At 41.5% G+C, this 13,349-nt stretch overlaps 1 protein-coding gene across 2 annotated transcripts in view; it reads left to right on the top strand.

Annotated features, from left to right (window-relative positions):
* scn4aa (sodium channel, voltage-gated, type IV, alpha, a) overlaps window positions 1-13,349 on the top strand; it is a 30,707-nt gene that overhangs the window by 5,568 nt on the left and 11,790 nt on the right. The window contains exons 3-16 of one of the 2 annotated variants that reach the window (XM_074619366.1): window positions 4,798-5,110; window positions 5,417-5,535; window positions 5,674-5,763; window positions 5,939-6,067; window positions 6,324-6,415; window positions 6,598-6,891; window positions 6,984-7,047; window positions 7,134-7,275; window positions 7,379-7,576; window positions 8,291-8,461; window positions 8,563-8,692; window positions 9,713-9,951; window positions 10,040-10,213; window positions 10,310-10,666. In XM_074619366.1, the coding sequence (XP_074475467.1) occupies window positions 4,847-5,110; window positions 5,417-5,535; window positions 5,674-5,763; window positions 5,939-6,067; window positions 6,324-6,415; window positions 6,598-6,891; window positions 6,984-7,047; window positions 7,134-7,275; window positions 7,379-7,576; window positions 8,291-8,461; window positions 8,563-8,692; window positions 9,713-9,951; window positions 10,040-10,213; window positions 10,310-10,666 (2,463 nt within the window). In that variant the 5' untranslated portion in view covers window positions 4,798-4,846. Of the gene's footprint in view, window positions 1-4,797; window positions 5,111-5,416; window positions 5,536-5,673; window positions 5,764-5,938; window positions 6,068-6,323; window positions 6,416-6,597; window positions 6,892-6,983; window positions 7,048-7,133; window positions 7,276-7,355; window positions 7,577-8,290; window positions 8,462-8,562; window positions 8,693-9,712; window positions 9,952-10,039; window positions 10,214-10,309; window positions 10,667-13,349 lie in introns of those variants that run through there. The other variant, XM_074619365.1, reaches the window with a different exon arrangement.

Genomic DNA, 13,349 nt, shown 5'->3' with positions numbered 1-13,349 from the left:
GCTCTGCTCTGAACTCAGCTGATCAATATTATTGTAACTAAGACATTTGCAGAATTTTTTTTTTTTTTTTTTTACGTGGATAGATTATCTACTACAATATTTATATTCTTGGTTTAGCATTTCCTGGTTGTTCAGAGCTGTTTCTGCAGCTTGATGTTTAAATTTATGCCAGCTTTGTTCGCATCGCAGGTGTCCCAGCCTGTTTTGTGGAGCGAATCAGTCGCTTCCCTTACACAATGAATGGGAATGAATTTTGTCGCCAGTCTGGTTGCGTTCAGTGGGTCTGCACTGTTATGTTGTCATTATCCAGGAGACCAAGTTGTTTAAACATTTGCTTGCGACACATTGTTTGACTTTGTCCTCTAATAAAAGTCTTGATCTAAGATCAGTAGGCCTATATGTGGTTGTTAGCCATCTGCACCAGGGAGATTACGCTAGGTCTTCACAGCTCCTCGGTATGCAGCGACAGAGGCATACTGCGAATGACTGCAGCTGTCCTCTTAATGCATGTAGGGATATAGTGCAGACTGAGCCCACTATGCACACATCTGATAAAGACATCAAAGTAACTCCAAGGGCTTGACCCTGAGTAGTTACGGAGGCCACAAACATGCTGATCATTTTGTGGTGGCAACATACAATGACACGGTAGGGTGTAGGAACAGGTGGAGAGGTCTCAGTTAATGTGGCTCCCTATAGAGTTTGAAATACAAGGTTAACTGCTGGGTGACAGGGTGTTGAAGCAAGCTGGGAGAGAGCAAAGCGCATTGCTGCGATCTGACCCCGTGAGAAAACAGGGGGAACAGGAGCTCGGCAAATGTCAAAGGACGTGTGGATAAAAAGCCCTTGTTTGCTCGGTGGATCTGTTGTTTACAACTTAACCACATTCAAGGAGTGGTAAGCACTGTGTAGTGAGATGTTTGTCATGTTGCCACAGGACTTTGAATGCACCAGAGTTAAGCCAACAAGTCATTAAAATTGATTAAAATATCAGGTCTTTACCACGTGTTCTCTGTTAAAATCACAGCTATAGAACAAGACAGCATGTCTCTTTGTATAAAGGAAAGTTTCTGCTCATCTCCAAGTTAAACATTTCACATTACAGGCGATTCGAATGCTGAAACTAGTGAACTAAACTGCCTCACTGCACAGCCTCTCTTGCCGTTTGAACTCGAGCTACCCTTGTGACAAAAGCCAATAGCTAGTTCGGCTGGTTTCCGGAGGTGAATATTGGCATTCGCATTCCACGGCCGGCTAGTGTAACGAAGAGGTGTCTACATTACATCGTCTATATCCTCAACTGGAATGTCACGGGTCACATGGCCTTCGCTGACATGCAAGGTGATATGTATATTACTGTCGGGGAAGGCTTCTGAAATCTAGCATTCACTCCCTCTTCCTCAGTTTGCCACCTGTCCTCAGTTTGCCACCTGTCCTCAGAGCGACTGACCGAGCACGCTCGCGTAGTGAGATCATTGTCTTCAGCTAGACTCTTAAAATCAAGTAGATTTAATCAGTAAAATGTTGAGGTACTTGTTCTACCATTTTATGTTCTTTTATACTTATTGTACTTTTTACTGCACTGCATTTATTTGACAGTTTACAGATTAAGTTTTTACATTAAAAACATACATACATTATTAAGATTAAACCAGAATAACAGTTTCTGGTTGGTTGTTGGCAGATCTACCAAAGAGACTTTTCCCCCTCATAACTTCTCAGATGATTTCATTTAACAGTTTTAACGGATAAAGTACCCGGATCATCCGGCGATCTTCTGCTTCTCATTGGACCCATAGAGCAGGCGCAGTAGCGTTTCCTTTAACCCCGCCTCCCAGCCCTCGCTCCAGTCTCATTCACGTGAACGGAGGAAGGAAAATAACTCTGGATTTGGCTATTAGTGCAGTTTACAACTTTTAGGACCTAATGATTTAAATAAATAAATAATACAATTACTTGGTGAGTTACAGACATGTCTTTCCCAATGCAAGTCTGTGGGGAAAAAGTCTTTTTGGGCCCAATAGCATCACGTGACAGCCACTACGAAAATTTGCTTCACAGCCCAGAGCTCTTCCTGGAGGCCTGCTCTGAGCGAGGTGAACGACCTTACCACGGTTTTGTGCTCAGCAGCTCACGTTACTGCAGTCTTGGAAAGGGAAGAGTGAGCGGAGGGGTACTCAGTTGGTTGCAATCTGCAACCACACCACTAGATGCCGCCAAATCCTACACACTGTACCTTTTTGCTGATAGTACTGTACTTCTGTAATCTTACTTAAGTAGTATTTTGAATGTAGGACTTTTACTTGTAACTTAGTAAAGGATCTGACTACCACTTAATCAAGCTCTGGCATGTAACGTGTCCTTTAAACTATTTGCTTTTCAGACAGGACAGTATTTTCTGGACATGTTTTATGATAACTTCAAGCGTGATATACAGAATCTATTTTGACTGATACTGAATATCGCGCTCTTGCCTGTATTCTTGGCTCTTTCGTGTGAAGAAGCACACACTTGATAAATGTAGCTACAAAACTTAACACGGCGCCAAAACATATTATTTACCTAACTGACGAGGCAACGACCTCTTCGGGAAGGACTTTTTTGAGATTGGCAGTTGAGGGTTTTTTAAAAAAGGACATTTGATGGCTTCAGCATTAACGGTGTGATGTAATGCAATCAGGAAATGTCCCCCATAAGCCGCGCAGAAACCCATCCATTCTCAGGAAGTGTATTTTAAGGTTGGCTCACGGTCGAGAGCGGCGTGGCCCACGGCTCCCAGAATGGGGGTTTTGAAACGGGATGATGAGGGGGGAAACTAGGGCTTAGTAGGGAGTGGATGTGGGGCGGCAAAGGTTGCCTTGATATTGGTAATAAATCTAAATGGTTTCTTTTTGGCAGGATAAAGGAAATACTGCCCCATGTAGAGAGAGACCAGTCAGTTGTGAGTGATTTAAGGATGAGTGATGAGGTTAAGATGGAGTGATTGAAGTCTTGCGTCTTGTGAAAGAGGGGTTAAAGTGTCATGTAGCTGGGTGGCGGTGGGGTCGTAAAGTAGCAGATAAGGGGTGCGGAGGCGGAAGCTTAGTGTGTTTGGTGCCCCGTGTAAAATAGAAGGTAGTGGAGAGAGGAGTCAGCCCTGTAAGATAAGTTGGCATGCTGTCCTGTTTATCGGAGGGATGTGAGGCGCAGAGCGAAGGCTCAGCCAGGAAGGAATGAGCAGAGTCATCGGGCCGCTGTAACACGACGCTCTGTCTTGATTGCCTGGAGCAGCTGGGCAGCCACCGTATCCGTGCAAGCGTATGCGTCTCCTCGACATGTGTGTGAATGCATAATTTTCTGTTTGAGTGAGGTGGTTTGAGGAGGCTTCATTAATGTGTGTGATCAGTGGATATCTCGTGTTGCCATGTCGATAGCCACATCTCATGTCTGTCTTTTAACGCTTCTCTCTTTACAGTCTTTAACCAGCTTGTTTGTCTGTTTTGGTGATTAATGCCATGTCTGTATTCTTTCATTCTTTAATTTAACAGACTTTATTTCAAGTGACGACGTCTCAAGGCGACAGCCACAAATTTATGCTTTATAGAATTTATTTTTAATTGATCTGAGGATTTTGTTCAACAACTTTCCTCAAATCCTTTTGTTATTAGCTTAAGGCCCATTTATAGTTATGTTGTGTCACTGTTTTTGTCCTCAAAATATTTTTAAATGCATATCAAAGCTAACTTGCAATCATTTCAACTTCAACATTTGCAAAATGCACATTGATATGTTGCTCTCTGGCAAATATATTTTCCATCTCAACTTGTTTATGCAGTTATTGATTAATAAATACCACCTTCAGGTTAAGTGTTTGTAAAATGACATGATAGTAAACAACTATTATAACTAACTATTCAAGCAGTGGTATCTTTTGTTTTATATTGGAGGGTCCAAATAGCTAATTTAAAGGATAATTTATCAGCATCAGAAACGGTTTATTGCACATACAAGGAATATGACATGATGATGTGCATAACAATAAAGACAGTGCAAAAGTATAAAGACATAATATAAAATACAAATACATGAAGGAAAAATAAGTATATATAAACTATATCTGTAATTAAAGTGTCTTATTATGTCCATGCTGGCAGGAGCCTAACCTTAGCTGCTCCAGACGAAACCAGACTGGTTGCTGAACACATCAAAGGATGTAAGCGAATGCCACTTGGACCCGATACGGAGCGTCTGCTAAGCTAATAAGTAATCTGATGTACACAAGTAATGTCATGGTCTCTTTAGAGCGGTGGGAAAGTCCGAGCTCTCGTCCCGAGTGCGTCCAGTCATTTTGTTACCATCTTGACACTTTTAACTGCTCGTGGTGTCGAGAGGGGTGCAGGGTCAGATATGTGGGGCGCAGGGTGGAGGGCAGCAGGGTGAGGGGGTTTGGATATAGATCAAAGACACGTATGGAGGCATAAACTTTTAACACAGTGGTTCCCAATCTTTTTGGCTTTTGACCCCTGGTGTGTCTACACGTGACCCCTCATCACACGGTTAAAATGTTTTGAGCAGTTCCAACATACCCTACAGGGATTGTGTCATTTAAATAATCAACACAAGAAGTATGGTGTGTGTGTGTTCAGTTTGTAGGTCGGTAGGCACTCCAGATACCCAAAAGTATGAGCACAAGCACTGCAAAGTGAGTTTTTCATGATATGTCCCCCTTTTAATGGTTTAAGTGAAAATGGTTAAGGTTACGTCGTACATTGCATCTCAAAATGTATTCTCTGTATTCATTCCTCGTCCTCCCTCCAGCTCCTTCTAGGGAAACCCCTGTGTGGTGGTATCCCTTCGCAATGCGAAGATGGCGCCCCTGCTCCCTCGCCGAGGCGCCGACGCGTTCCGCCCCTTCACCCAGGAATCGCTGGCGGAGATCGAGAGGCTCAAGGAGGAAGCAACAAAAAAGGCCGCAGCAGTAGAGGGCCATGCTGGGAAGGAGGAAGAGCCAGCGGCCCCGAACGCTGGTCTGGAGGCGGGCAAGAGTTTGCCCATGATCTACGGAGACCCTCCATCAGAGATGCTCAACACACCTCTGGAGGACCTGGACCCCTTCTACAACGCGCAGCACGTCAGTCTGAGCACATCCGGGTCTCACATGGCAATGAAAACCTCAGCTGAAACACACACTTAGTGTTTAATGAGCTCGACTCTGTCCCTACAGAACCTTGAAATACGACAGGATGTATTACTCAACATAAATTTCAGCTGAATACAGTATCGCTTACGCAGTGTACACCATCTCATTTGTGGCATATGTTACAGTTAAATGTTAAAGTATCATTACAAGATTGTCATCACTGAGTATTTAGTGAAATATAGGAAGTATTTTTAGACTCTATATTATCTTGCATTTTATGATCTCTGTGTTTTTCAGACATTCATTGTGGTCACCAAAGGAAACACAATCTTCAGGTTCAACGCTGAGCCGGCTTGCTACCTTCTGAGCCCCTTTAGCTTGCTTCGAAGAGGATCCATCAAAATTCTCATACATTCATATCCTTTGACCTATTGAAGCTTGAACTTGTTTTAATTATTTAGTGTATTAAGGTTTGAACTGAACATAAAGTCTACTTATATATATATATGTATGTATACATAATGTCCATGTTTGTTTCCTTAATCCTGAATTAAATTATTTAGCCTGTTCATCATGATTACGATTCTATCGAATTGTGTATTCATGACGATGAGCAACCCACCAGCATGGAGTAAAACTGTTGAGTGAGTACTTCATTTCAGTACTCCCTGTGTTCCATTTGAAGGTGCTAAATGTGAGATTGGGAGCGTTTCTATTGCCTGAATAATCGTGATATCAATATTAATCAAAATAATTGTGATTATCATTTTGTTCATAATCGTGCAGCCCTAATACCAACTTGTTTCTTCCTACATGTAGGTATGTTTTTACTGGCATCTATACCGTTGAGGCAACCATCAAAGTGCTGTCAAGAGGTTTCTGTGTTGGATCTTTTACATTCCTTCGAGATCCATGGAATTGGCTGGATTTCATGGTGATCAGCATGGCGTAAGTCTACTTTCATCGCACTATGTGTAGTTGATATCAGAAAAAAGTGGTGTTATCATTACATTTGAGTGCATAAATCGCTGATAAGCAGAAGTGACAGTTTAAAAAACTAAAATTTTTTTAGACAAATGATCAACTACTATGAAGGCTGATATTGTGAAGATGTTTTGTGCATTTTAAACCGGTTGAAAAAGAAAAATGAATAGATAATATGTTGAGTCTTGGCTTTGATTGATTGTTTTATGTCTTTCAACAGATACGTCACTGAGTTTGTTGACCTTGGCAACGTGTCAGCCCTCAGGACATTTCGTGTACTTCGAGCCCTTAAAACAATTACTGTGATTCCTGGTATTTAACATTTTTTATATACATATTTTATTATTTTATTGTGTGTTACTACTGAGTATGACTTTTGTGAGAAGATTAAATGTGCTCAATAGTATGTGAGTCATTTGTTATATTGATTATCGTTTGTTGTTGCAGAGCTGTTTCAGAGAAATGCCACCGACTTATCAGTTGTATTTTGTCAGGTTTGAAAACCATCGTGGCCGCTTTGATCCAGTCAGTGAAGAAGATGGTGGACGTCATGATCCTCACCGTCTTTGCTCTCGCTGTTTTCGCCCTCATTGGTCTTCAACTCTTCATGGGAAATCTGCGTCAGAAATGTATCCGATGGCCCATCGATACAAACGAAACCGCGTTCGAATTTTTTAACACCACCGGCACATTTAACGACAGCCTGTCCTTCAACAACACCATGGGCGTCAATGATACAACATATTCCAACAATACCTTCGATTTCATTGAGTATATTGAAAACGCAGGTATGTTTAACACACATATCACTTATTTTAAGATGATATTGTCCTCAGTGGAAAAGGTTTCACTGTTTCTTCTTCTTCTTGTTTGCTTATAGACAATCACTATTATTTGGAAGGCAGCCTGGATGCTATACTGTGTGGAAACAGCTCTGATGCTGGGTATGTATTATCCACGCTGACTCTACCATGATCATTTTGTCTGGTCAATCAATTGTAGCACGCTGACTCTTCATCTGCGTTGATAGAAAGTGCCCAGAAGGATACACATGCATGAAGGCTGGGAGGAACCCCAACTATGGCTACACCAGTTTTGACTCGTTTGGCTGGGCCTTCCTGGCCCTCTTCAGACTCATGACCCAGGACTACTGGGAGAACCTCTTCCAGCTGGTTGGCACTTCTTTCATTTGTTGCAAACAGATTCATGACGTCTCAAGTTGTAAAAAGAAATTTGTCCTTAGTTCTCGTAGCTTCTTTTTTGCTCCAAACACAGATCCTGCGGGCGGCTGGTAAGACATACATGCTGTTCTTTGTGGTGATCATCTTTCTGGGCTCCTTCTACCTCATCAACCTCATCCTGGCTGTGGTAGCCATGGCGTATGATGAACAGAATCAAGCATCTCAGCGAGAGGCCATAGAGAAAGAGGAGGAGTTCCAGCGGCTACTATTGCAACTCAAGGATCTGGAAGAGGTAAACAATAGGCTGACAGCTAACCATATATTACTTTAACATACCAGCCTGCAACTTCCACAAGAGCAGTGATTTTAGAGCCAGTATAGGAGGTTAAACTCAACCTAACTGCTGTAGTAGAAACAAAAAATACAAATATAAACCTGAAAATGAGCATATGTCCCCTTTTAATACAGAATTATAATAAATACCTGTATTTTAATGCTTTAAGTGTGATAAAATAATCAAAGATTCACCTTTTTAGACATTTCAAGGGTGGTAAAATGTATAAAAGTGATAATTGTCAACAAATAAATCATATTGTTGGTAGTAACATTGAAACAACAGTTAGAATTACTGTATTTATACTTTTACTCACTATTTTACTACCTGTTCACATCTTCATATAGATATATATCTATATAGATATATAGATATAGATTTATTACTTCTTATAACACATATACATTTACTACATTCCTGCTTACATTCAGTTTAATCGTTTGGAATTAATGTACACCTGTCTACCACAAATTGAATTTGTTATATTTTATCCCTATATTTTAAATTTATGCACTGTTTTATGTATTAGATTCCCATTTTTACTGGCGTGATTTTCTTTTCATACATTTTTAATGAGCATTGTTGGAGGGAGCCTGAGATCTTTTTCATTGGCATGACTGCCTCTCTGTAATTATGACAATAAATAACAAAACAAAAAAAATTATCTCACAGGCTCAAGCTCTTGGGAGCCGAGTCACACTGACCAGTAAGAAGTCGCTCAGTCATCACAGCATATCCGAGTTGACAGCTGATGAACAGAATCCTGAACAGGATGAAATTATCAAGGATTGTAACGGGAGAATCATTCCCCGTCTGTTAGTCAGAGCTCCCACCATGGTCAAGGTAAATCTGTCGCCGTCTGGTCATAATTAATATGGTTAATCTTAAAAATTGTTTTTTGGTTTTTGATTTGCAACTGACTGATTTGTCGACATATTTTACAGTCTGCTGCAGACTACGAACTCAGAGAGAAGTCAATCGGCTCTGAGCACAGCATGCTTCATCTGGACGAACCAGGCCTGTCACAGAGGCGTGCTAGTGCTCTGTCGGTGCTCACTGCAGCTGCTTTGGAAGGTACAGTGCCAATGGAGGTAGAAACTTAACACTAATAATGCAGAATCCTTAAATATAGGATTTATTTTCTAGCCAAAACAAGTAGACGACACAACAGCTCGGCAGCGGCAGGGTGAAAGCATCTAGAAGTGTCAAGTTCCTCCAGGGAATGAAGAAATACACAAGGCTTAGTTGCTGGTTCTTAGGGGAGATGCTCTAATGTGAGCTCTAATTGCTTAGATTATCAAGCAGTTGTTAACATCATACACTAGTTTTATCCAAGGCCAATACAGTAGCATTGTCTTGAGCTTGCCATAATCACATTGTGTGCTGGAGAAATCCATGTCAACATTCAGTGTCGCGCCCTCGTGGTGTTAAGCTTCGGCTATTTCAGCTCAACCATAACTTGGCACAGACATCAGCGCTCTCTGTTAGCTGTATTGTGCATTTAAAGGAACAGTGTGCAACATTTAGGGGGATCTATTTGCAGAAATGTAATATAATATTCATAACTATGTTTTCATTAGTGTATAATCAGCTGAAAATAAGAATCGTTGTTTTCGTTAGCTTAGAATGAGCCGTTTATATCTACATAGGGAGCGGGTCCTCTTCACGGAGTCCCCCATTTTGCTTCGCCATGTTCCCACAGTAGCCCAGAACGGACAAACCAAACACTGGCTCTAGAAAGAGCCTTTTCATTTTTACGTTACCTGAAGGCCACCGTAGTCCTCCTTGCTACGGTATTGTGAGCCACAGAGTGCAAAACTGTGGTACCACCAGCCGCCGTCTGACTTCCGTTACTCCTAAAGTAGTGTTCTTATGGTAAGGATGGCCTCTTAGCGAGGTGAACGGTGTTACCACAGTTTTGCACTCGGTGCCTCACATTACCGCAGTCTTGGAAGTAAGCGAAGGGGTACTCAGCTGGTTGCAATCAGCAAACACACCACTAGATGTCGCCAAGTCCTACACACTGTTCCTTTAAAGATGATTGAAGCTTTGATGAAATGATGGTAGACTACCTAATTGTTTTTCTTTGTCTAGAGTTGGAGGAGGCTCAGAGGCCGTGCCCACCCGGCTGGTACAAGTTTGCTAACACGTTCCTGAAGTGGGATTGCTGCCCGCAATGGGTGTTCTTTAAAAAGTGGATGCTCTTTGTGGTGATGGACCCTTTTGTCGACTTGGGCATCACCATCTGCATCGTGCTCAACACCCTCTTCATGGCCATGGAGCACTACCCCATGACCCCAGAGTTTGACTACATGCTCTCAGTGGGGAATCTGGTGAATAATGTGCCACGTTACATTCAAATTTCATCGCAGTGTTCGTACATCTCAGACTTGATTTGAACAGAAATGTATGCCCCTGTAGGTTTTCACTGGGATCTTCACAGCAGAGATGGTCTTCAAGCTGTTTGCCATGGATCCCTACTACTACTTCCAAGTTGGCTGGAACATTTTCGACAGCATCATCGTCTCCCTCAGTCTGGTGGAGTTGGGGCTGGCGAATGTCCAGGGGCTGTCTGTCCTCCGGTCCTTCCGTCTGGTGAGAAACAATGATATTTATATCCTTTTACAAATACAATGAGATTACTTCCGACATTATTATTCACTGTCTTTGTCTGTCTGGTGTTGGAGATAGCTTCGTGTCTTCAAACTAGCAAAGTCCTGGCCCACGCTCAACATGCTGATCAAGATTATTGGTAACTCAGTAGGAGCTTTAGGAAACCTGACTTTGGTGTTGGCCATCATCGTCTTCATCTTCGCCGTGGTGGGTATGCAGCTCTTTGGCAAGAACTACAATGACTGCGTGTGCAAGATCTCCTCAGAGTGCGAGCTGCCGCGCTGGCACATGCACGACTTCTTCCACTCGTTCCTCATCGTGTTCCGCATCCTGTGCGGGGAGTGGATCGAGACCATGTGGGACTGCATGGAGGTGGCCGGAACTGGGATGTGTTTGATTGTCTTCATGATGGTCATGGTCATTGGAAATCTAGTGGTGAGTGAAACAATTATTCATTCACTGCTGATCCCCATCTTAACTCTGAAGTCATAATTTTACCCGGGCATTCACACTGAAAACAGCACTGGTGGGGGCTTGTTGAGATGATGAAGTTGAGTTTGTGTATCTGCCCCGTGATTTGCATCCTCTCCAAATGTTATTGGGCTCTTTGGCCCATGCTGCAAACTTCCACCAAGTTTCATGAAAATCGGGCCAGTAGTTTTTCCAAAATCCTGCTGACAAACAAACAAACCAAACTGAAAACATAGCCTTGGCTAAGTGAAATATCTCTACATATGAACAATAGATGAACAAATTTGTGTATCAGAGTAGTAGATCCACGAGTTTGAAGGCCTATCAGACGCCAAAACACCGGACAGCAACAATTATTTTATCCTCCTTCTAGAAGATCTAGACCAGGGGAGACAGTGGACCTTCCTTTAGACAAAGCTTGGAAAAAGGTGCCACCTCAATCCCCCCGTAGATTACTTGCTTGGTTCCGCTCAATTTCATGGAGTCAAGATAGCCTAATTTTGCTTTTTCACATAACTTCAGACTACAACAAATACATTTAAAAGGTCTGTCCTGAGGCATTTATTAGTTTCTGACTCTGGGAAAGTAGAGCTATAAAATCTCTTTAACAAAATCACACACATTCAGGCTATGTGATCTAATGAAATATGTTTTCCCTTCCATTCACGAGCCCCCCTGAAACTGTTTGGAGCCCCCCCTGAGGAGTGTGTTTATACGTATTCGGTTGGTCAACACACTGTATTGCTGGACGATGTCACACTGCGCTGAGGAGAAAGTTGAACCAGGTTAAATGTTCCTTTTAATAAAATACCCCTGTGTTTTTTAGCTGGCCCCTCCGCTGTGCCAACACAGTTGTCTCTTTGAAATGAATCGGTCTGAACACAACCTAAAGCTGACATACAAGTAAGGAAACAGAGAAGACTGTATGATGTTACACAGCTCAATTTCACTTAGATAAAAATAATTGTATCTCGGTTTACGATCACGATAAATAGACATGTTGATTCTTATCTCCTGGCTGTGTTATCACTCTGTTTAAAGTCGGTGCTTATATCAGCATACAGTAAATCTGAAGTAGATGATCATTCCTGAGCTCACAGACGCTGACGCTCAACTGTCAGGACTGTGAAGCTGTAAAGCTGACAAACTGTTTTGAAAAATATTTCTAAATCTAACAGTTATCTTATTGTAATGCCAGGAGATTTTGTGGCCTGCATGTCTCAGCAGTCTATTGTTAACCCCTCAGCTGAGTGAGGGATGCCAAGGACGGACAGACACAGCTGGGGGAGAAAATTGTATCCACTAGGGGGCACTAAAGCATCCTGGGTATTATAGTATCAGAATCAGTTTTATTTTCCATTAACATAGATATAAGGAATTTGACTCCAGTTTTATGCATCTCTCTAAATGTACAGAAATAGGACTAACGTCTAGGGACAAGGACAAGAAAGCTGGACAAATAAAGAACTAATGACCAACAATAAAATAAGAAATAAAATAAAAACATCTATATACAAGTCAAGTGTTCTTTAACTGTAAACAATAGTGCAAAGAAATTTATATACATTGACTGGATGATTATGTACATATATACATGTCTATATACTATATGTACAGCATGTAGGATTTATATTGGCAGTGACAGATGATATGTTCAAAATAGTTTGTACATTAAAGACTAAGAATTATAATTTTTAGTAACATAAACTCACAAGAGAGAATATACGTTCAGTATATTTCAGGGCTGTCAAAGTTAACGAGATAATTCGTTTTACCGCCACTGATTTCTTTAACGTGTTAACGCGATCGTTCTTTCGGAGGTTGTAGTGGGCTCAGTTTTAAAGCCAGAGAGAAGATACTGGCATCATATCTAGAAACTAGAAAACCAAAGGACTACATTGGTACAAATGTCATAGTAGCTTGTCGCAAAGGAGGCTAAATAACGCTCCAAACTTACGCTATATTTTGGCGAGGAAACACTGACATGGCCATTTTCAAAGGGGTCCCTTGACCTCTGACCTCAAGATATGTGAATGAAAATAGGTTCTATGGGTACCCACGAGTCTCCCCTTTACAGACATGCCCACTTTATGATAATCACATGCAGTTTGGGGTAAGTCATAGTCCAGTCAGCACACTGACACACTGACAGCTGTTGTTGCCTGTTGGGCTGCAGTTTGCCATGTTATGATTTGAGCATATTTTCTTTATGCTAAATGCAGCACCTGTGAGGGTTTCTGGACAATATATTAGTCATTGTTTTGTGTTGTTAATTCATTTCCAATGATAAATATATACATATATTTGCATAAAGCAAGCATATTTTTCCACTCCCATGTTGATAAGAGTATTAAATACTTGACAAATTTCCCTTTAAGCTGCGATTAATCTAATTTTAATTGATTGACAGCCCTAGTATATTTGCATGTTTTTGGAGTTCAAAAGTGTCTTGAGCTAAACTGTAAACACAGATCTGTTCACAGATTCTAATATAAAGAATATCACCGCATATTATTACCTCCACCAAGGCGGTTATGTTTTCGGTTTGATTTGTTTGTTTGCCAGCAAGATAACAGAAAATCTACTGGCCTGATTTTCATGAAACTTGGTGGAAGGGTGTAGCATGGGCCAAGGAAGAAACCATTAC

The sequence above is a fragment of the Sebastes fasciatus genome, chromosome 20, assembly GCF_043250625.1.
Source record: "Sebastes fasciatus isolate fSebFas1 chromosome 20, fSebFas1.pri, whole genome shotgun sequence".
Lineage (NCBI taxonomy): Eukaryota > Metazoa > Chordata > Actinopteri > Perciformes > Sebastidae > Sebastes > Sebastes fasciatus.
Note: the sequence above shows the minus strand (reverse complement) of the source record. Positions and strands in the feature narration are given on the sequence as shown.